The sequence below is a fragment of the Triticum aestivum genome, chromosome 4A, assembly GCF_018294505.1.
Source record: "Triticum aestivum cultivar Chinese Spring chromosome 4A, IWGSC CS RefSeq v2.1, whole genome shotgun sequence".
NCBI lineage: Eukaryota > Viridiplantae > Streptophyta > Magnoliopsida > Poales > Poaceae > Triticum > Triticum aestivum.
Window position 1 is genome coordinate 601,803,730 of NC_057803.1, and position 24,182 is coordinate 601,827,911.

The 24,182-nt window shown below is 45.3% G+C and overlaps 1 protein-coding gene and 1 pseudogene across 1 annotated transcript; both read left to right on the plus strand.

Annotated features, from left to right (window-relative positions):
- The first annotated feature begins 6,114 nt into the window (after nt 1–6,114).
- Nucleotides 6,115–23,782, plus strand: LOC123084010 (uncharacterized; annotated as a pseudogene).
- On the plus strand, nt 9,975–14,436 carry LOC123087418 (wall-associated receptor kinase 2). Its single transcript, XM_044509423.1, has 3 exons — nt 9,975–11,016; nt 11,096–11,248; nt 12,551–14,436. The coding sequence occupies exons 1-3, from the start codon at nt 10,023–10,025 to the stop codon at nt 13,774–13,776; spliced, it is 2,373 nt and encodes a 790-aa protein (XP_044365358.1). The 5' UTR covers nt 9,975–10,022; the 3' UTR covers nt 13,777–14,436.
- Nucleotides 23,783–24,182: the final 400 nt, after the last annotated feature.

Below are 24,182 nucleotides of genomic sequence, written 5' to 3' on the forward strand. Positions count from 1 at the left end.
ACCCTGGACGGACACGAGGCACGCCAGGCTCCATTCCATGGAAGGCTGGGTTTCTGGACGCAGGCGGTTACAAAAGCCAGGAGAGGAGGAAGAAACTGCAGCAGTCCGAACTGCAGGCGCTTAAAGAAAGGGTACTCGGGATAGAGGAACGAGAAGCAAATCGCAGCAAACGAACTGCCGAAGCTTCCCCTGAAGCTACCCCGCCATCTCAGCGGAGAAGCAGCGTGGCTTCCACCGAGCTGCTTCAGCCGGAGCTTGTCTTGACGGCTCCTGCCAGCTATCCCGTGGATGCTATCACGGAGGCTCAAATTTGCCACCTTATGACACAATGGATGAATATGAAGGTCAAGGCGGCTGTTGGCTCTGTTTTTCCTAATGAACCCGACGCAACTTTTCACTGCTAGCCAATTCCAGAAGGATATGCTAAGGTGATGGTGGATGAAATAACGGAGGGATTTGAGGACCTCCCGCTTGACCACCCTACCGGAGAAGGGGAGAATTGGCTGGGTTCTGCTCTGAAGACTCCATGCCTATGGCGGAAAGAGCTCACCAAGCTTCCAAACTGGACGCCTCCGCCTCCTCCTCCTCCTTCGGCGAGTCAGGGCACTCCGCCTCCTCCACCGCCTCCTCCTCCGGCGAGTGACGATCAGGGCCCTCGGCCGGCTCCTTCTCCGGCGCGTGGCGGCACTCCGCCTCCTTCTCCGCCTGCGCCCGCGCGCCCGAGCAGCCAGCCTACTCCTTCTCCGCCTCGTCAGCAAGGGCGGAAGGGACCCGCCGCCGCTCCGGCAGCTTCTCCGGCGCGTCGTAGTCCTTCTCCTCCGCCTCGTAAGCAAGTCAAGAAGACTGCCGCTCCGTCTACTCTGCCGGCGTCTAGCAGTACAGCCAGAGGCGGGAGGAAATACAGATTCGGTCCTTCTCTAAAGACTCCAGAGAAGTTACCATATGAGAGGACCCTGGAGGAGAATGCGAGGATCGTGCAAACCGAGGTGGATGACTGGTTTCAAGTGTTGAAAGCAAAGAGAAATCCACCTCCGAAGGAGAAGCTAGATCCGGTGAAAGTGAAGCGCACTCTGGCTGCCCTGGCAAAACCACCCAAGTCTCCACCGAAAGGCAACTATGAGCGCATTATTGCAAAAACATGGGCCGAAGCGTCGTGGTCGGGAAGTACAGTCAGTGATCAAAGGCTGAAAGAACGACGAGTAGCTGGGAAACAAATTGCCCAGCTCAGCGAACAAGCAAAGCAATCGTGCCCCCCCGCTCAAGGTGCCTAGCGTCGATCCGAGGATGGCGCCCGGTTATAACAATCCTAACGATTACCTGCCCGACGATGTAGATTATGATTTCCTGGACGTGCAGATACACAGATACGAGTACGGGAAGCCTCTCGTCAAAGATGAAAGATCTCGCATGTTCCATTTGAGGAGTTCTATCAGTTTTTCAATCAATTGGCCCTCGATAAAGCAACGGTCACCTGCTACTGTCTGTAAGTACTACTACTTCTGTCATTAAGTCTCTCTATATAGCTCAGCTCTTTCATTGCATGTATTTATAATTATCCTCACTATATTATGCAGATTGAAGATCGCCGAATTGAAGAAAAGACAAATCGGTGATATTGGGTTCATTAACACAAATCTCATAGATGCAGTTCAGGTTAAAGATCATGCCGCAGATACCGAGGCCAACTTGCTACGATCATTCAAAATAAATGAACACAAAGATATAATATTGTTTCCTTACAACTTCAAGTGAGTGCTGTCTTGTGCATATTCGGTTTCCCTTATATATTAGTCCAGGTTATAGTAATGTAATTGATGAGTTATGCATGCGTGCGCAGTTTCCACTATATTCTCCTGCAGATTAGGCTTGAGAAGGGAGTAGTAACTGTCTTGGACTCGAGACGAAAAGATCCCCAGGAGTATGCGGACATGACTGAAATCCTCAAGAAGTAAGTTAAATCGATCATTATCCACCATATCAGCAAATTTGTTCATTTCCTGATATCAAGTAATTGTTTTCTTTTGCTGGCAGTGTTTGGAGAAAATTCAGCACAAAATCCCCGGGACTCCCGAAGGAGCTGGAATTTAGATACCCGAAAGTAAGTACTATAGTACCATGTTCCGCGTGTCTCCTAGCTATTGATTCAAGCGCTAGTTTCATCAATACCATTTGGCATTCTTGCTTATCTGTTTGATTGACCTCTATTTCTTGTAAAGTGGTTGTGGCAGGAACAAGGGAATGATTTCTGTGGATGCTACGTCTGCGAGTCCATCCGCCACACGACCTGTGAGCGGGGCGGGTACTCTGAGAAACAATATGAAGTGCGTAAGAAATAATATTCACAATTTTTTTTATTACCATCATTTGTGTTGAGTTTCATTCATTCATATATATATATATATATATATATATATATATATATATATATATATATATATATATATATATATATATGTATGTATGTATTGACCCCCTTCTTCAAATTAGATGTTTCGGCAGCGGGATGAACTCCTAGAACCAGATCGCATGTGAGCAATTCAAGAGGAATTGGCGGCATTCTTTCTTGACCACGTGATCGCTGAAGACGGAGAATACTATGTGGACCATGCGTCCATAATTTAAGAGATTATATTTGTAAAAGATAATTATTGTATATATGTAGCTAGTAGTGTCGGACGATAGATATACGAGAACTTGTTGTTCGACCAATCTCTCAGAGAAGGAGAGGTGGTCGATATCACTTCTCTCTGTATGCATATATGTTCATGACGATCTTCTGTTTCCTTCGTTTGCTTACTAGCTAGTTAGCGTGCCTAGTCCTCTCTATACGTATGTATAGTACATAGCGTCGACCAAGCACGGACATAAGAAAGGACACTTCTCTCTATTAATTAGCTATCTAACAAAATATATAAAATACCTAAATTAACCCCCCAAAACCCCCAACCCCCCCCCCCTTTCAAAAAAAATATCAAAAACCCCAGCCACAGAAATGCTGACGCGTGGAGGTCTATTGGTCCCGGTTGGTGCCACCAACCGGGACCAAAGGCCCTCCTGCCTGGGCTCGGCGCACAGGCCACGTGGAGGCCCATCTGTCCCGGTTCTGGTTTGAACCGGGACTAAAGGGTGAGGGTATTAGTAACGACCCTTTAGTCCCGGTACGGGAACCGGGACTAAAGGCCCTTACGAACCGGGACAAAAGGCCGGTTTTCTACTAGTGCTACCTCATTGGTACTTATAGCCTTATAGGAGGCTGATTCTCAAATTGGCTAATAAGCAAGGCTTCTCTGGATGTATGAACCAGCATTACATTTGAAACTGAATCAAGTTAACAGTAGATGTAAAGGATTTTTTTCTGTCATGTTTGTCAAAATAGTGCATGACACATATCATGCTCATTGATATGCACATGGGTTACAGTTACTGTACTGATTACAAAATCACCCAGGCTCTGTCATGAGAAATATAAGACAACAAAAAACAGTTGGTTACTTCTCTCCGATTTCACATGGATAGTTGGATTCTGGGTTACATGTGTAGTTTTAGTTTTATAACTTTGATTGACTCCCTGGTTAGTTGTTCGCACACTGTTAGGATGCTTAGTTCAGTTAAAGATATAATGCCGTATGAGTATAAGAATACTAACGAGCTTTCGCTCATGCTAGAGCTGCAGTAACAACTAAGCATCCGATATATAATAACATCATGAAAGGGGCACGGAGCGGCGATCCAATATACACCGGCGATGAAGGTATATTCATATACAATATGTATATGGTACCATCATCTCGGGCTTCCTTGGACTTCCTGTTTGACCTTTGTGCCTGTTCATATAATGATGTGATTCGGCATGCTGATTGCCTTTTTATCCACTGAATTTTCTTTTCTTTCTTTTTATGATTAAATTTTTAGGAAAATACCACTGTATGATTATATAGGTTTAGCTCCAGTTCACATTTTTTTTTATTTTTCAAGTGCATGCTATGGTTCATATAATAACTCCATTTCTTTATATTTCACTTTGTCAAGTGCATGCTATGGTTCAGAGCAAAATTCAGATTTCTATTAGAATTCAGTGATGTTCTCACCTTAGATTTTATTTTGCGTAATTGTAGGAAGTGGGGATGGACATTCCTGGATTTGTCGTCCCTGATTTGCTTTGTGGAGGTATAATCTTTCATAATGTGTTGTTAACATATCTCTGGAATAAGTTCTTATGTTCAGTACATATAGTTTGGTTGATTATCTTTTAGGGGCCTTCTTTGGAAAGGCTTCGACAGACTGTTTGAATTACTGCCTTATTAGGTTAATGGAATTTGAACATGTGACTTTATCTTAGTGTCAACCATACAAAGGAATTAATGACCTGTTCTTAATGATATATAGAGTAGGCAGTAGTGCATGGTAATAATAATTAAAAAATGCATCATGTGTGTGTGCAGGACACATGCCCATGATTCATAATGATTTTTGGCAGTCTTAGAAGAAAATTTCCCATTGCTTTCATCCCCTTTTGAGTGTCAATTGCAAAGTTCATCCGTTGGTGAAAGGAAACTGTACTCTTCTTTGTTTTAGTGCTCTGTCTCCCTACTTCTATGACATAATGGTGTGGCTTTGTGTACAGTAAATGTTCTCTACTCTTGCATCCCATGTATTAGTATTGACATGGTTTGTCTACACTTATCTTTAAGGCTACAACCTGGAGTCTCATAGGTGTGTGAAGATGATCTAGGGCATTGCTTCGTTAGGGGTTCACTTATGTACAAGAATGGCATGTTCTTTCACGTGTAATATATTGTGGTTTTTTCTACTCGACACCACCTGGACCATGATCACCGTAACCTGCTCTATGGTTTGGATCTGAGCACTGGACCATGGTGCTGGACAGGGCACGACGCCCTAAAGACCGCTCTTTGGAATTCCAATATACTTAGATAGATAAAAATGAAAGTTGAGGACCAACATGTATGTTGTATCGTGGATGTCCCCCTTCATAGCATTGTTTTATGAAATGCACTAATACTCCGAGAAGTTGTTTTGAGTATATTTGTTACAACAAGTATGCTTTGGTATGAAATTTGCCAATATCGTGTGATGAACCTTGATGTTTAGTATTGAATCATTAGTAAGTGTTTACTAACCTCCTTTTTTAGATGTTACCTTTGCAGTGAAGTTGTTTTTGGTATAACTTTATCCTATGTAGCTGCCTTACTTATATATGGATGTGCTGCAAACTTTGTTTCAGATTAGGACATTGCTCTCTCATTTTCGCGCTCTTAGTACTGAACTTAATGGAAGTGGTTACCTTTCGTGGTCACATGACTCGATGTCTTTTATTAGAAGTGAATGTTTCTTCTTTCTTTTATTTTGTTGTCCTATTTGAATACGTACGCTAAACCATGATTATATTTGCTTGACCACATTGTTAGGATCGGCACCCTCGCGCCAAGGCGCACTGCCGATCTAGTTTTCAATGAAGGTGACGGCCTCACTCGTGTTGACGTTAATCAGTGGTATAGAGTATAGACGTGTACTACTCGTCTACAGCTATGTAGCAGGAGTACACCCAGTGAATTAGCTAACTCTAGCGACAAGTCAATCCATCCGGTCACAACCCAGGCCGCTGGGCGAGTAATGGTATGAGGACCAAGCGGGACGGGTCAGCCACGTGGGAGACTAGTGGGTAAAATTGTAGAACGGACCAAATCCAAACAAACAACAGCCCGCCTCATGTGCTCACGTAAATTTATAAAATTAAATCTCGAATTTGGGTTTTGAAGCGTCAAAAAGTTCAAAAACCAATCTCGCATGTAGCTACCAGAATGTCTCATGTGCATTTGCAGATATCCATAAGACATGACTTAATTTATGAATAAGTTTTGTTATAGTTTTACAGATGTTTTATAAACACAAGTATTCGCACCAAACTTGAAACTTTACATAACATATTTTCCATTTTTAAAAGATTTTCAGTTCACCTAACAAATTTTCAATGACGGCAACGGCCTCCCGCGTGTTGACGTTAGTGAGTGGTAGAGTATAGACGTGTACCACTCGTCTACTCCTATATGTAGCAGAATTGCACCCACTGAAATTAGCTAACTTTAGCGACAGGTCCATCTATCTCCGTTCCGCCGTGATGCTAACGAGCCGGTGCGTATTCATCACAGCGGTGCTGCAACTACTAATCTCGTTCCCGGCGGTCGCCGGGGAACCACAAATCGGGCTGCCCGGCTGCCAGACCAGCTGCGGCAACGTGAGCGTGTTCTACCCGTTCGGCATGGGACCGAAGAGGTGCTACTGGCCGGGTTTGAAGCTCACCTGCGACGACCGCGGAAGCAAACCCCCGCGGCTGCTCTTTGGTGATGGTGGCGCTGGTGCATTCGAGGTGGTCGAGATTTCCCTAGACAAGCTCACGATGCGCGTAGTCAGCCACAAACTACAAGCCATCAACATCAACATGAGCAGCGGCGGCTCTGGCCGGTTGAGCCTCGGTTACACCGAGGCCATCGGCGGGGCGCCGTACTTCCTGCAGCAGGGGGCCAACGAGATGATCCTCACCGGGTGCAACGTGCAGGCGACACTGCGGTGTAACGGAAATATCGTCAATCGGTGCGCCTCCTTCTGCCCCATATTTACTGACGACAATGGTAGTCCGCTCCCCGCCCAGTATTTCGCCGCAGACTACAACTCCAACAGCTGCTCCAACTTGGGCTGCTGCCAGTCGTCCATCTTGTCCAGCAGCACGTCCTATGATGTCGAGGTCAATCGGCTCGGCGATTGCCTGCGGTACGGCCCTGTGCCCGACCCGTTTCCCGACGATGTTCCAATGAATGTGCTCATCGCTGAGGAGGGTTGGTTCTACCCGGAGAATGTCATAAATGTTACCTCGTGGCCCACCGTGATTTTCCGGTGGGCGGTGCCGCATGGTGCCGCGATCCCGGTGGGGCCGTGCCCCGATGAGGCAGCCCGGAGCATCTGCAAGAGCACCCATAGCTATTGCACACAAGAGTGGTCAAATATACAGTCGGGGACTATTCTTGCCAGTGCAACTCCGGCTACACCGGCAACCCTTACCTCACCTATGGATGCCAAGGTGAGTTCACAACTTCACATGTGCAGCTATTGCACATGTTGATGTTTTGTTAACTTAATTATGGTATCTTTTATTTACTTAGTCTTAAACAAGACATGCTAAATTAAATTGTGTGCAGATATCCATGTGTGTGATCAGAAAGAAAAACATGGCTGCTTCGGCCATTGTGAGCGACTGCCCGGATATGTTAGCTGCCGGTGCCCAGAAGGAACCAATGGCAACTACTCCATACCCGGGGGCTGTGTCGCAGACACAAACACAGGTATGACACGCACCAGCCAGTCGATTACTACTACTAGTACGTGCAAACAATGGAACTATTATTTTATTGGGCCTGCTTAAGCAAATAGTTATAGTAAACATATGTGCGTGTATTGTTTAACTTTCAGGTAACTTGGCCTTAATCATTGGTTTGTCGGCTGCAAGTGGCCCATTCATTCTACTTTTGGTTCTTTGCATACTCGTATTGTCAAGTGATTTTAAGGAACAAAAGCTGAGGATGTTGAGACGGAAGTTCTTAACTCAAATCCGTGGACAACTGCTGAAGCAGTTGGTATCTCATAGGGCAGACATCGCAGAGAGGATGCTCATTTCGTTAGAAGAGCTACAGAAGGCTACCAACAATTTTGATCAAGCTCGAAGGCTTGGTGGTGGAGGGCATGGCACTGTCTACAAAGGGATCTTGTCAGACTTGCATGTTGTGGCTATAAAGAAGTCAAATATTGTTGTCAAAAGAGAAACTGTCGAGTTCATCAATGAAGTTGCGATACTCTCACAGATCAACCATAGGAATATTGTAAAGCTTCGTGGGTGTTGCCTCGAGATAGAAGTCCCTTTATTGGCATACGAGTTCATTTCCAATGGAACACTTAGTGATCATCTTCACACGGAAGAACCAAGATCGTTAACTTGGAAAGATAGGTTAAGGATCACAACCGAAACATGCAAAGCTCTTGCATACCTTCACTCTGTTGTTTCAGTGCCCGTAATACATAGAGATATCAAGCCTTCCAACATACTTCTTGATGATGCCTTGACAGCAAGAGTGTCAGACTTTGGAGCTTCAAGGTACATTGCCATGAATCAAACAGGAACAACAACTGCAGTGCAAGGAACTATAGGTTACTTGGATCCTACATATTATTATAGCAGACGCCTCACAGAAAGTAGTGATGTTTATAGCTTTGGAGTTCTTCTTATTGAATTGCTTACTAGGAGGAAGCCATCTTTGTATAGATCCAATGAAGGCGTTGGGCTTGTCATAGATCCAATGAACCGGGACTAAAGGCCCTCTAGAACTGGGACTAATGGGCCTTTTTCTACTAGTGCTAGCACTCTTTCCACTAGTGCACAGTGGAAAAAATATATGATTCTCCGCATAAAGCACATCTGTCTGAGCCTGGGCCATTACATTTACGAATCTGGTCCGTCCTAGGCAGGCGCCCCTTAAAATCTTGCCACAAGAAAATCTTAATCTTGAGAGTAATTCGAGAACGCTATATATATGTAACCTTAGAAGTAGGGGTGCCAGAAATTAACCTATCACACAAAGATTTAATGGAGAAACGGCCAGAAGAAGATGGGGCCACACAACTGAGTCCTCATTCTCCGAGAGCACGGGGATGTAGGCAACAAGTCTCTGCCAAGCATCTAGCTCTTCAGGAGATAGAGAACATCGGAAAGCCAGGTCCCAGTTATTACCGGAGAGCTCAAAGACAGATATCTCTAGGTACGGGCAACAATAAAAAAGCATAAGGGCCGTACATATCATTGTAACTTGCCTATGGCATATCATTGTAACTTGCCTATGACAGTAGTCTGTGTTTTTTATGAGTGTGCGTTATTGTTGACCGTGTGTATCTAAGTTATGCAGCGATAGAGTGCGTGCTCATTGTGTTTGTATCATCTTGATGCTTCATTTTGAGTGAATAAAATCCACCCTTCAACCCCCAAAAAAAAAAGCATTGATGTTCCTGACCTAGCAGGATAAAGAGTGGTTGGAATCACCGTCCCGGCCTTTAAGGGTAGAAGAACACGTTTATTTGACCAACGGTTCTCACTCTCAGTCATCGAAACTCTGTGTGGGTCCCGGGGAGACCGGCCAAGTCCAAGTCTTCACATATAAGACAGTGACATGTTTGTTTTCCTTTTATTTTTGCGAGAACACATTTTTGTTTTCAAGGGGCACAAAAAGCCATAGACCTGTATACTAGTCCTTTTGGAGGCTAGTCTTTGTGAGAACGACCATCCTCGATGTGGAAGTAGTTTGGTGAAGTTTGCATACTATCTTCTTTACAAGTATAAAACATACACTAAAATATCTCGACTCACTAACATTTACAACCAATCAAATAATTTTCATAGGTCTGCCTCTAATTAAGTGGAGTTGTTTGTTTTAAAACACAAAATATATTCCTAAAATATCTAGACTCCGTCTCATTTCCAGTCAATCAAATAAGATGGAAATGTGGCTCTGGATCTAACAATATGTTGATGGCTAGAAAAGCCATCTGGACCACTCAAACACACGGTTGCTGGCTAATGTTTCTTTCATCAGGCATTTGGCCAAATCCATACGAAAAATCACCCAACCACGTGCGCTCTATTTATTTTTTATTCTGTCTTTCGTCATTGGAATATCCGAATGACTTGTGCATTTGCGAAGTTGCCTAGGAAATGACAAAATTTGCGAATGAGTTTTGTTATTTTCTGTCCACATGAATGTCTCAGAAAAATAGATATTTGCACAGATTTGCAGTTCACTCAACCCATTTTCAAAGAAGGCCTCACACACCTTAGCGTTAGCGAGTGGTATAGATATGCACACCTGGATTACTCCTGCATCGTAGCGCATAACTGCATAAGTACACCACTGGAATTAGGTAACTGTAGCGACAAGTCAATCCATCCTGTCCTGCCATAGATAATGCTAAGCAGCTGCGTATCCATTGCGGCAGCGGTGTTGCTGCTGCTAATCTCGGCAACGGCGGCCGCAGCAGGTCCTCCGCGGATGAAGATAGGGATGCCCGGCTGCAACACCACCTGTGGCAACGTAAGCGTGCCTTACCCGTTCGGGATGGGCCCAAAGAGCTGCTACTGGCCGGGGTTCAAGCTCACCTGCAACAACAACGGAAGCAAGCCCCCGCGGCTGCTCCTCGGCGAGGGCAGTGGTGGCGTGTTCGAGGTCGTCGATATCTCCCTGAAGAACAGCACGATGCGCATCGTCAATCGTGGACTGCGAGCCATCAACATGAGCGACGGCTCCGGCCAGTGGATCATAGCTGACGCTGAGACCATCGGCGCCGGTGGGGTGGCCTACCTGCTGAACCCGGGGTCCAATGAGTTCATACTGACGGGCTGCAATGTGCAAGCGACGTTGCTGGCGAACCGGAGCCTCGCCAGCGGCTGCGCCTCTTTCTGCCCCGAATTTGGTGATGGCATTAGCTATACCCAAACTTATAAAAGGGGAAATTCCAAAGCATGCTCCAACATCGGCTGCTGCCAGTCCACCATCCAAACTGCCAGCGCGTCTTACGGCGTGGAGCTCAAGCAGCTCAACTACAGCGGCGTGTACAGTAATTTTGGTTCCCCCGTGAACGTGCTTATCGCCGAGGTTGGCTGGTTCGACGTAGACCACAACCTGGAAGTGGTCATGAACGTGGATTGGCGGGCAAACAAAAATCTCTCGCGGGAGGCTGATCAGCTCAGGGTTCCCGTGATTCTCGCGTGGGCGTTGGCACACGACGCAGCAGTGTATAACACTGGCCATTCGCGCTGCCCTCGCGACGCAGCCCGGGGCATCTGCAAGAGTACCAACAGCAATTGCAGCGTCGGAAACACAATTGAAGAAATCAGAGGCTATTCGTGCCACTGCAAGGAGGGCTACGAGGGCAACCCTTACCTCACAGGAGGATGCCAAGGTGAGTTTACAACTTGACATGCGACTTACGTAAACTTGATTCTATTTTTGCTTGATTTGATCAGACAATATATATGCAGATATCAAAGAGTGCAATCAGAAAGAAAAACATTTCTGCTTCGGCGTCTGCGAGGAACTGTCAGGCTCGTTCCGGTGCCGCTGCCCGAATGGAACGCATGGAAATTACACCAAGCCCGGTGGCTGCATCATCGACTCTGTGGACACAATCCGAGGTACACTAGCGTGTCGATTACTATTGCGTGCAACAGGAAACAATGGAACAGTTAATGTTAATTAGTTAATTATCTCGTTCCATCTAGGAGTGAAATGCATCACTAGTCCAACAATTCGGAAATTCATCGATTTAGGCCATAAAATTGTCTATTTGATCAAATAAGGACAAAACCGACCTGAGAGGAAAAAACTGGCCAGGTGCCCGCCATGTCAGCCTCCCTTATTCCGCTAGTGAACTAATAATTTTTTTAGGAGATCTGTGTGCAAGGTGACTGGTTTTTTTCTCACAAACCATGCTAACAACATCTGTGGAGAAAAACTATATATATAAAAAAATTAGTGTTGCCGAGAATCGAACACAAGTGCTTTAGCATTGCCAAGTAACTAATGTCACATTTGGTTGTACTGCTCACCTTGCCTTAGCCCAGCTAGCTCGGCTGAAGATCTTGCCGTCAAGAGCGAGCCAAATTGGCTCGCCTCGGCGAACGATGATTTCTTTACCCATCAAGGCTAGCTTGCCCTCTAAAGCCAAATTATTTCGGTTGAACCAAATGCTTAGACTGGCCCGGCGAGGCCCCAGGATCCAAACGTGCCCTTAACTGACCAGCACAACATCCTCATGTTTGTGAACTAAGTCGAAGCCCACTCCATATATTAACAGAATATACAAATGCTTTCCTACATTCACGCGATCCTTTCCTAAACCCACATGTTAATTTGAGGAGCGGCCTGATAGCCAACAGAAGGAAAGTGGATTTAGGAATGGATCTTTAAGAAAGGATCCACGTGATCACATGGATTTTGGAAAGGATTTGTATTCCATTAATATCAAGGTATCATCATTCTAATAAAGAACGGATTGCATCTTAGTACATATGTTGATTGATGTTGCGCTGGTTAGCGAGTTGCTCAGCAGCCCCAATGGGCTTCTGTCCGATTCTCGGCAACGCTGGTTCATTATAATATATATATGTGCTTCTTCTCAATATACATGTTGTTAGCAAGGTTTATGAGAAAAATTGGCCACTTTGCACATAGCCCCCCTGAAAAGTAAAAAATTCTTAATTCATGAAGGGAGGCTGACATGGCAGCTCCGTGCCCGGTTTTTCCCTTCTCGGATCAGTTTTGGCCTTATTTGATCAAATTAACGAGTTAATGGCCGAAATCTATCAATTCTGAGTTGTTGGCCTAAAATGTGCAATCGGTTTGAGTTAGTGGACTAATGGTGCATTTCAGTCTTCCATCTAGTATATATGGTTGAGCAAATAGTACCAGCAGTAAACGTGTGAATTGCTTTTCAGGTAACAAGAACATGGGTTTAGTCATTGGTCTCTCAGTCGCTAGTGGCCCATTTATTCTACTTTTGGTTCTTGGTGCACTTCTAATAACCCGTGGATTTAAACAACACAAGACAAAGGTGTTGCGACAGAAGTTCTTTAGTCAAAACCGTGGCCAGCTATTAAGGCAATTGGTATCTCATAGAGCCGACATCGCAGAGAGGATGCTCATCTCTTTAGAGGAGATAGAGAAGGCTACCAACAATTTTGATCAAGCCCGCAAGCTCGGTGGAGGTGGGCATGGCACTGTCTACAAAGGGATCATGTTAGACTTGCATGTTGTGGCCATCAAGAAGTCAAATATTGTTGTCAAAAGAGAAATCAACGAGTTCATAAATGAGGTTGCCATACTCTCACAGATCAACCATAGAAATATTGTGAAGCTTCGTGGATGTTGCCTCGAGACAGAAGTCCCTTTACTGGCTTACGAGTTCATTTCCAACGGAACACTCGCTGATCATCTTCACACGGAAGAACGAGGATCGCTACCTTGGAAAGATAGGTTAAGGATCACAAGTGAAACAGGGAAAGCTCTTGCTTACCTTCACTCAGCTATGTCAGTCACTGTAATACATAGAGATATCAAACCCTCCAACATACTTCTTGACGATGCCTTGACAGCAAAAGTGTCAGACTTTGGAGCTTCAAGGTACATTATTCCCATGGATCAAACAGGAACAACAACTGCGGTGCAAGGAACTATAGGGTACTTAGATCCTATGTATTATTATACTAGACGCCTCACGGAAAGTAGTGATGTTTATAGCTTTGGAGTCCTTCTTGTCGAATTGCTTACTAGGAAGAAGCCATCTGTGTATAGATCTTCCGAGGGTGATGGACTTGTCATGCAATTTGTTGCACTACTTGCAGAAGGCGATTTGGAAAAAATACTAGACCCACAAGTTATAGAAGAAGGGGGCATCAAAGTGAAAGAAGTTGCTACTCTAGCCATGGAGTGCGTGAAACTAAGAGCAGAGGAGCGACCAACCATGAGGCAAGTAGAGATGGCGCTAGAAGCTCTCCAAGCACCCAATAAGCGTGTCCAGGCTGATTTGGTAGAAGAAACAGTTGAGAAGGAATATGCAGCAACAGGCTATCCATCCACCAGCCAACAAGCAAAGAAAAACGAAGGAAGCAGGTGTTATAGCCAAGAAGATGAGTTCCTGTTATCTGCGACATACCCTCGATAGTTTTTCTTGCTTGTAAGTGAATTTTTAGCCATGGTGAATTGTTTCTGTTATTGTAAATCAGTGCGTGTTTTTATATGAATATATATGCCGAACAGAACTTGAGTGTATGCTTCATAAAAACTGAATGCACCCAACTATGTTGTTCTAATTTTGCATGCTGCCCTGCTCTCAGTCTTGATGATCATCTATATATCCATCTTCCACACCTACTCGTAAGACTGACCAAGACACTATCCATCATTTCGTTGCACTTATACGTATTTATTGATGTGTCTATCCTTGTCTCCGTTACAAATTGTGCAACTTGTGGTAGTAGAAGTAAGGTAGCCGCTCGGGTGTTGGGCATCTTATTTAACCATTGAACCCCGCAATGTCATTTGATATCTCAGTATCGTCTTGGGAACATTGAACTGCACACCCCAGAATGCAAACTATACCAACACTACGGTACAGTGCATGTAATGCAACAATTGGTTTCATCTCCACGCAAAAATTGGAATTAAAGCAAACGCTGCACATGCATGCATGCTGGTTGCTGGCCCTACACATAGAACCTCTATGATTCGAGCGTGTGATGAGCAGGGACTGGTGATGAGTCCAAATCTCATCTCCGTGTTCAAATAGGTACATGGCGTGTTTCGACTCTTGAAGCTCCCAGCAGCAAACACACATGAGTCAAGTTTCTCTCGGTGTTCTCATTGACCTGTCCCTCATCAATCCACTTGTGTACTACTACCGTGCAATATAACCCATCTGACTACAACATGTGGGCTACCATTGTTTCATTCAACGTCTTCGCAGCGATAATATTACACAAGGCAAAAAGAGACGGACTTTCACGGACTAGGCTGCATGTTCGACTCTAATTGCCCACCCCCCCCCCCCCCCCCCCCCCCCGGATTTTCACTGGTGGGCCCGCCTCATTTAACCAAATCTCAGCCAATCGATTTCTAACTACCCTGTATGTGTCTAGCATTGCTCTCTTCGCAGTCTTAGCAAATACTATTACTCCGTACGTGTGCGCCCATGCAGAGACTGGTAAAGGTTTTAAATCTCAACTGCTAACAACGTACTCTAAGTAACTCTCAACTACTAACAACCTACTCTAAGTGCCCCCCTGGCCAAGGAACCCCTGCTTCTCCTCCGGCTGTGACCCATGTGAGCAATGTCGTCCTCACCTCCGGCAAGGCCCTAGCCAGCGCCATCCTTGTCTCCAGATCGGTTGCTCTTTAACCTGAGCGGCTGTCAATCATTATAAAAAGTCTGACACATATATTCATTTATTCTGTATATTCATGGTAGATGGGGAACAATTGATTGACCACCTGCATCACATCCTTCTAAAAGGAACATTTTTCAGAGGCAAGTTCCACAGAAAATTGACAAATATTGGCCAGAAGTGCATGATAAGAATTGTTTTCAAGCCGTTGGTAAATCCTAGGCTTGATAGATATTGGGAATTAATTTGGCAGTGAGGCGCTCTTGTAGATACCCCGAGCCACGTCTCCGGGGAACAGCTGCATCACGGAATGAGTCGTTGTGGTTGTCATGCTGTGGGGAACCGCATATTGGAGGATCAAGGGAACCTGTAGCCTGATCTTTCGCTCTATGTTGGACAGATCCACAAGTAGTTACTGGCAAAATCACCCCATCTCGGCGATAAGCAGGTTCACGCCTTTCTCTATCAGGCCGCCGTCCTGTGGTTTCAGCTCCACCCCATAGAGGACACGTATCCCATGAGAATGGATGACTCATAGGACCCGACGTTGGACAAGGCATTCCCGCCGCCACACGCACCTGTGGCCATCAATCGACGTTTCAATTGTATCGTTGTGTGGACCTATCAAAGCCGGTGGCTTCTAGTTTCCATGTGTTGGTGTGTTAGCTTCAGCTAGCTAGTCTTCGGCAGGATCAATCTTAGCAGCGTCAAAAACGCTCTTATATTATGGGACAGAGGGAGTAGCTTAGTACGCACGTCTCTGGAAGATCAGTCCCTTGTCAGGTTGCTTGGAAGCCAGCATGCACAAACGCGTGTGTTTTCAGGTCTCGGCCGAAAGGATCGACCGTCTTTTTTTCACAAATATAGAAAGATTGTGTATAATGCCATTGATAGATAGAAGAGAACATTACCTAGAGAAGGGAGGACGGGCACCAAACCAAAAATGTGGGAAAATGAAAAAAAAAAGTGAAGCAACACAACCCTCAACTAGCCTAGCTCAAACTCCAACCAAGAAAGGTGAGGGGACAGGAGACAGGGCGCCAAGGCCGTGCCACGACCAACACGAGGCACCTATGCCACATGGCAATGACTAAAGAACCGACAAGGTCAATGTGACACCTACCTTAAGCGGCTAGAAGAGTTGGCAAGTGGGTTGCAGGACACGGCCAGGCCCGATGAAGGAGCCATGGAGGAAGAGCCCAGATGACCTACATGGCACCCCAGATGCCTGTTAGGTAATCTTGAATTATTTGAGTTACGTAGAAGTACTAGTCCGGTTCATATGCAAGTCTGTGCGATGCTAGTTCTGTGCGTGTAGTAGGAGTCCAAGTGTTTGATTAATATTCCCTGACCAGGCCATGATTTAGTAACACCGGGAAAAATATAAAAGCAATAAATAGGAAAAACAAAGCACGTGACAAGGACCTTTGGCTATCAGTTTTTTGTGTGCGTGTTCATCGTGTGATTTGATGTGATTGATCCATGGGCGAATCCCAACAATTTGTATCTAGTGCAAGGTTCGAGTAAAGCTGCACTTGACCCGGGGTGGTGACCCGACTAGTGCCTCGGGGCGGGCAATGAAGTCGCTCGGTGGCGCATCGACGAGGAGGATCGGGTGATTGTTGTTCGGCGGAGCGACGAGGAGGGAGACGATAGGTTGTCGTCAGCAAGGAGGCGAATGGAGATCGATGACGGGAGCGGTGGTGCCGAGGTGCGGTGCCAGAAGTGACCAAGATAGTCGTCCGCGGGAGATAAATGAGTTTAAGAGTCACGCGAGTTTGCGTGACTAGTCACCGTGGTGTCAGTGAGTCGTCGTCGTTTCCAAGTGCTCATCTCTGTGAGGAGTCATTGAAGATAAAGCATGCCCAGGTCGTCTATGTGTCTCGACGAGAGGATCAAGTTCAACTATGTGGGGAGGTAAACTAGTGAAGGTGAGTCTTTTCGATTAGGCCATGTCTCTATATGAGACTGGAGTGTGCATGGTGTAGTGCACTGGATGGTGTGATCTACAAGAAGTCGGCATGTATCTTGATAGGGTGGATGGTGAAGTCCATCGGATGGTGTATTCCACAGGTTACTAGCTAGACTGGGTAGTCCAAGGCATTTTTGAGGTGGTACATAAAATTCGCCAAGTTGAAATTGAGGAGAGATTGTTGCAATCAACGAAGTGTATCAATTTAACTTGTTGTGGTGCGGATGAGTCGACAAGAGATAGTCTATAACGAGTCAAGACCGGATTCGCACCGAAGACAAAGAGTCAAGATTAGAGAGAGAATGTTAGGTAATCTTGAGCATGGGATCAAATTTATATCGCGCGCTCTAAGGGGTGCCCCCCTCTCGGTCCCAACCGGAAACACCCATGCCCCCTGACCGGATGACGGGCTTAATCCAGGGCCATGGAACCCTCATCACGGCCCCTCTATTTGGTGTGTATAAGGAAAGAGGTTTGCAACTTACTAAACCGTATCCTTTGCTGAAAACATGTGGTAGCATGGAAGGGAACGAACGGAACAAGACTTGACCCACGTTGATACTGGTGTTACACGGTTGACATAAGACTGGCATGCTTCAACATTACCAGCTTACAACCTATCATGCCACCACATGATCAGGTTATGTCATCATCATCATAAGTCATATGCAAGTTCGTGCGATGCTAGTTCTGTACATGTAGTAGGAGTCCAAGTGTTTGATTAGTACTAGTCTGGTTTGCATTAGTAGGACTCAGATGTCGGTCACTAGTAGAAAATAGACATTTCGTCCAGAGCATTAGTCCCGGCCTGGTTTATCTAGGTTTGCGCTGGCTCCCTTTCTGTGTTTTGTATGGAAGCAACTTATTTGAGGTTCTGAAACTGGAGTACTAGCTAATCTGTCACCGTATATCATAGGAATTCAGAAAGAGGTTTCAGATGATGGTGAGGTACTGAGGAATACTAGAGCTGGTAAAATTCCCCGGCCCTGGTTGGATGGTCTAGCTGCCTGTTGCTTCTTCAGTGCAATCAAATTAAGTTTAGTCAGCTCTTGCTCCCTTTATTCTACAGGGAAATATGTCACACTTCAGGTCCTCAAACAAGTACTACTAACTATCAGTGGAACCCTAAGAAAAAACTATCAGAGGAAACAGAGCATGGGAGCAGATGACGCATCAGAGGAAGAAGCTTTTGTCGAACCAACAAAAAACCAGATGCCGTAAGGGGACGTCGGTGCAGACTTCAGATTCTGCTTCACTGCCGTGGCCACCGCCGTTTGTTGTCTGTGCGTCCCTTGGTGTTTTGTTAGGATTGTTATGCTGTGCCCACAGCTGAACCTGTGTTGTGTGTGTGTTGTGTTTTGTGCGTTTGTGTTGGACCTTCGTGCAGTGGCGTTGGGTGTGTTTGTGTTTCGGATGATACCTTGTGGACTTTATGCTCGGTGGTTGCTTTATTTATAAAGTGGGACGAAAGCCTTTTCCGGTATTGAAAGCATGACAGATGTCCCTACCCTATGGGCTGCTAGTTTGTCCTTTTAATCACTTTGTTGGAACCTTTGCTTTATCATCATGCATGCTCATAATTACTACTCCCTTCGTTTCTAAATATAAGTCTTTCTAGAGATTCTAATATAGAATCTACACTCTAAACTATGTCTATATACATCCGTATGTAGTTCATATTAAAATGTCCAGAAAGACTTATATTTAGGAACGGAGGGAGTACATTCGAGTTCTTTTTTCCTTTTTGAAATGCAGTATTTGAAGCTACAGGCGCTACATTCCCAGCAATATGTAGCTCGAAAACCTAAGTACGTATATGGCCCTGTCATAGCAATCCATGTATTTCGTGCATTTTCTGCGTGCAGAGTGTTATTCTAAAAAATCAATTAGGGATACTCGCCGCCATCTGGAAGAAACAGCGAGACCAAAGGCAAGGAAAGGTGGAACCAAATCAGGTTCACAAACTGCATGTGTTCTTCTTTAGTTCACGCCAAGACAAGTGAGTAGTATGCGGCGCGGCAGAAACTGAGCAACAGATCAGAGGAAGAGGCACCAATTGATCAAGCCAAGACAGTTTGCTCGCTGACGCCGGCGGCTTCAGCAAAGACCGCGACGCGCACTCATGGCGCAAGACGGACCAAGCAAAATTACAAACGCAGGAATTACAAAGCGCTTTGTCCAAGCAAAGGAAGGCATCATCTTTTGCCTTGATCAAGCTAAGTATCAACCTAGCTTGCTAGCTACCCCTGGCATCAATCGACCCGGCCGCTACAAAATGGGAGGACTACTGCATTGCAGCTTTACGCCTTTCAATCCACACCATACCACCTGTGACCCAACCAACCAAACGTCCCCTGAGAGCAAGGGGGAGAGATTAATCATGGCGATGGTGCTGGACGCCTTCGCGGGCGACCTGCTCAAGCAGGCGGCGGAGGAGGAGCTGGGGATGATGCTCGGCGTCTCTGGCTACATTGACAAGATGGGCGTCAAGCTCGGGGACCTCAAGAACCTCCTTGCTGACGCCGAGAGGAGGCGCATCACGGATGATAGTGTGCAGCAATGGGTGACCGAGCTCAAGCGTGCCATGTACGAGGCCACCGACATCCTCGACCTCTGCCGGCTCAAGGCGATGGAGAGGGGATCATCTCCGCCGGATTCGGGGTGCTGCAACCCCTTGCTCTTCTGCCTGCGGAATCCCCGCTTCTCCCATGAAATCGGTGGCCGCATCAAGAAGCTGAACCAGACGCTCGACTCCATCAAGGAGCGAAGCTCTGCCTTCAGCTTCCTCAATCTCACTTCCTATGAAGAGTGGACGAGAGTCCGACCCAGTGCTGCTCGCCGGAAGACAGAACCGGTGCTGGAGCGGTCTGGTGTGGTGGGAGAGAAGATTGAAGATGATACAAGAACCCTGGTGGAAAAGCTCACTAACAAAAATGATATTGATGATATCATGGTGGTCGCCGTTGTTGGTGTCGGTGGGATCGGCAAGACCACCCTTGCAAAGAAGGTCTTCAATGATGAGGCTATCCAACACGGGTTCAATACGAAGATATGGTTGAGTGTCACAAAAGAATTCAGCGAGGGTGAGCTGCTCAAGACTGCCATCATCACCGCCAAAGGAAAGCTCCCAGACGGCGGGGTTCAAGATAAATCTCTACTTGTGCCGGCTCTTGCCGTCGCCATAAGAGACAAGAAGTTCTTTCTTGTCTTGGATGACATGTGGGGAGACAATGAATGGAACAACTTGCTCAAGGACCCGCTCAGCTATGGCGCTCCTGGTAGCCGAGTCCTTGTCACCACAAGACATGGGACTGTTGCCCGAGGCCTAAAAGCCGTGCACCCGTATCACCATGTTGACAAATTGGGACCTGAAGATGCATGGTCATTACTCACGAAGCAGGTGAGAGTAACATCAGCTCTATCTCAAGTAAGTAATACAATGGTTATTTATTAACAGTTTAACACAGGCAATAACCATGGTTACTTAGCTGTTTGTATGTGAGTGCTGCTTGATGAACATTACGAGCATTTCTACTCATTGTGAATAGCAGAAAAAGCGAGTGTACACCTTAAAAAATGTATTAGCTCCACAGCTAAGTACACTATGCCCTTACTATTCATGCTGGGAAATTATTTCTACTCTATATAGAAGATCACCAGTTAACCACTGAAAAAGTTTATGCGTTCACTATTGACTCTGGGCTTAAACTGATTGCAGATACTGACAACGGAGAAAAGTGAACCAACAATTGATATGCTAAAAGATATCGGATTGCAAATTATAGAAAAATGTGATGGGTTACCTCTTGCCATAAAAGTGATGGGAGGACTCCCGTGCCAGAAGGAGGAATCACACCATGCTTGGGGAAAGCTCTTGAATGATGCTATATGGTCAGTATCTCAAATGCCAGAGGAGCTAAGTAATGCAATATATCTTAGCTATGAGGACTTATCCCCTTGTTTAAAACAATGCTTCTTGCATTTTTCACTTAAACCTAAAAAGGTACTGTTTGAAGATAGCGAATTTGTCGGTATGTGGATTCTGGAAGGATTTGTTCATGGGGACTCGGATAGATTGGAAGAACTTGGAATTGAGTACCATAAGGAGCTAGTACTAAGGAACCTTATAGAGCCAGATACATCATACCCTGGTCAAAAATTTTGCAGCATGCATGATGTTGTCCGTTCATTTGCTCAATATGTCAGTAGAAATGAATCACTAGTACTGAACAATGGAGAATCTACTAGTCATACATTTAGTATGCAAAGATATCTTAGGTTGTCTATAGAAACAAAAGGAGTAGAATCAGATACATTTGAGTTGAGAAGTCTACAAGAGCAAAAGTCACTAAGATCCATAATATTAATTGGCAATTTCAAGATTCAGCCTGGTGATTCCATGATTATTTTTTCAAGTTTACGGACTCTACATATGGAGTCTATAGACTGTGTTGCATTGCTTGAATCCCTGCATCAATTGAAGCACTTGAGGTACTTGGCAGTAAGAATGTGCAATGGTATAAATAGCTTGCCACAAGACATCCACAAGATGAAATTGTTGCAACATCTTAGTTTTGATGGTTGCCGGAATCTTGTGAGCCTTCCTAATAGCATTGTGAAGTTACAAGAACTGCGATATCTTGCCCTTGGTGGCACATGTGTAATTAGTATGCCCAGGGGGTTCCATGCTCTAAAAAATTTGAGGACAATATATGGGTTCCCAGCTCAAATGGATGGTGATTGGTGCAGCTTGGAAGAGCTTGGTCCTCTTTCTCATCTTAGGTGCATTAGACTAGTGGGTCTGCAGAATGTATCTGCTAATTCATTCGCCAGGAAGGCTAGGCTTGGTGAAAAGGTGTATCTTTCCTTCTTGGGTTTAGAATGCAGCTATAGATTTGATGATGATGTATTGAAGAAAGAAAGTATTTCCGAGAAAGATCAAAGAGTAATTAAGGAGGTATTTGATGGTCTATGTCCTCCACCTTGCATACAGGATATTACTATCCAAGGATATTATGGGTGCCAGCTCCCAAGATGGATGAGGGACACATCAACGACACTCCTCGAGTCCTTGAAGATTCTACAGCTGCGCGACCTGGCTTGCTGCACTCAACTCCCTCATGGACTTTGCCAGCTCCCTTGTTTGTAGCAGTCAAGCGTGTGGGTCCTGAATTTGTGCAGCCCAGTAGTCACCGCCATCATCCTTCATCCGGGGTTGTGGTTGCTTTTCCAAGGCTGCAGCAGATGATCTTGAATGGACTTGTGGAATGGGAGGAGTGGGAGTGGGAGGAGGAAGTGCATGCTATGCCTGTCTTGGAGGAGCTTTTTATTCAGAGTTGCAAATTGAGGTGTATCCCTCCCGGCCTTGCCACACACATGCAAGGGCTTTGAAAAAGTTAACCATATACAGCGTACAGGGCCTTCAGTCTGTTGAGGACTTTGCTTCCGTAGTCGAGCTCGACCTGGGTTATTTACCCGACCTAACTAGGATCTCCAATTTCCCCAAACTGTGAAAACTTGAGATCCATCACTGCCGGAAGCTCGAGTCGCTGCAGGGGATGGATGCACTCCAGAAGCTCGTTCTGACAGTTCAGTACAGCGAGAGCCGGCTCCCATCATACCTGCAAACTGTAAAGACAAGCCATTTGCTGCTGGACTGTGTTATCTGTAATCTTGAGTAGATGAGTTTCTATGCATGCACGTGATGTGTGGCAGTAGTACTAATCTTGAACGGTTAGGATTAGTACTTGGCTATGTACACGTGAGGTAGTAGTCCAAGTCGGTTCAATGTAATGTGTCTAGTTGAGGCAGAGTCCTAGTAGTAATCAGTTTAGGATTAAGTGTCGGCCAAGATGTTGCACTTGCCGTGTAGGTCTTGGAGTTGCGTTTAGGTCGGCTAGGTTGGCTGTTATATATACACAGCCTGGTCGTGAAGTTGTAACACCGTGGGAAAAAAAGAGAAAAGCAATAAAGAGAAAAGAGAGGCACGACACGTGCCTTTGGCAAAAGTTTTTGCGTGTGCGCGTTTATCGTGATTTGATGTGATCGATCCTGTGGGCGAAATTCCAACAGACTGTTGGCCGTTCATACTCATTTCCATGGCTTTGGGAAAGTCTAGTTCCGAGTGGGACAAGTTCAGCCATATCCAGCATGTCGAGGCTTATGCAGATGATGATGGCATTGAAAAGAGCAGCTGGCACCTATTTTACACAAGGCAGCCCTACAACATAGAGACAAACATTGATCTGCAGGTAATATTTGTATATATTTGTAATTTATTGCTCTTTTCCAATATGTGTAGTTACTATATTTTTCTTAATCTCCTCTTGTTGATTCTGCCATAGTATAGTAGTTCATCGGTAACGCTAGAGCCCTACTGGTTCGTTTTGCTTGTCAGGAGTGGTCAGATGATGTTAACTTTCTCCAATCAGAGGGTGAAGATGGACTGCCTCGTTTAGCCGCCCTGATGGAATCTTCGGATGAGGATGCAGACAACCCAGACGAAATTGAGTAGTAGAAAATCAAGGAGGCAACAACATGTATGGATCTTCCAATGATCCGTATGTATGTTCATCTCCTGCTGCTAGTTATGCACAGCCGGCCGGGGACTGGAAAATAGAAATGGACACCAGCCTAGAAGGGATGACATGGTCCTAAAGCTTATTATATATATCCACATTTGATTTGGTGTACTGTGCATGACACTATTTGCTTGGTTAGTTTGTCAAAGTATATGATTGTGTATTCACTTTGTACAGCTGCCACTTAACTTTTCTTATGCCCCGGTATCTGTGTATCACTCTGTTGCCGCTGAACATTGCAATCATTCAGTTATTCTTATGTGTTTGACAACATTGAAATCTGAAGGATCACATGCATATACGACTGTCAACTAAGAAAGAAAGAACATGCACATCGACAGTACTGGCTATTGTAAGAGAGATTGAGAATGGTTGATATCCATAGTCAAACTGAATCTGCTGCTGTTCTTGCACATGCAAATGCAGTGCCGTTAGTCCAATTAAGTTGCATGTAGGCAGCTCTTGTTCTTGAATTCTCTGGACCAAGTTGGAACAGAGATGTAGCTTGCTCTCTGTTTCGTATCTCTGGACTAAGTTGGAAAAGAAACGGAGCAAAAGCAAGGCAAGTATACAGGTAGTCCTCCTGGAAGGAAACAAACATGGAGACAAACTTCAACCCCATAGTAACATATAT

Excerpts from the sequence above, each read along its gene's own strand:
- LOC123087418 (XM_044509423.1), top strand. The coding sequence starts at position 10,023 with ATGCTAAGCAGCTGCGTATCCATTGCGGCAGCGGTGTTGCTGCTGCTA. Across the intron at positions 11,017-11,095 it reads CCTCACAGGAGGATGCCAAG|ATATCAAAGAGTGCAATCAG; the intron begins GTGAGTTTACAA and ends ATATATATGCAG. Across the intron at positions 11,249-12,550 it reads CTCTGTGGACACAATCCGAG|GTAACAAGAACATGGGTTTA; the intron begins GTACACTAGCGT and ends ATTGCTTTTCAG.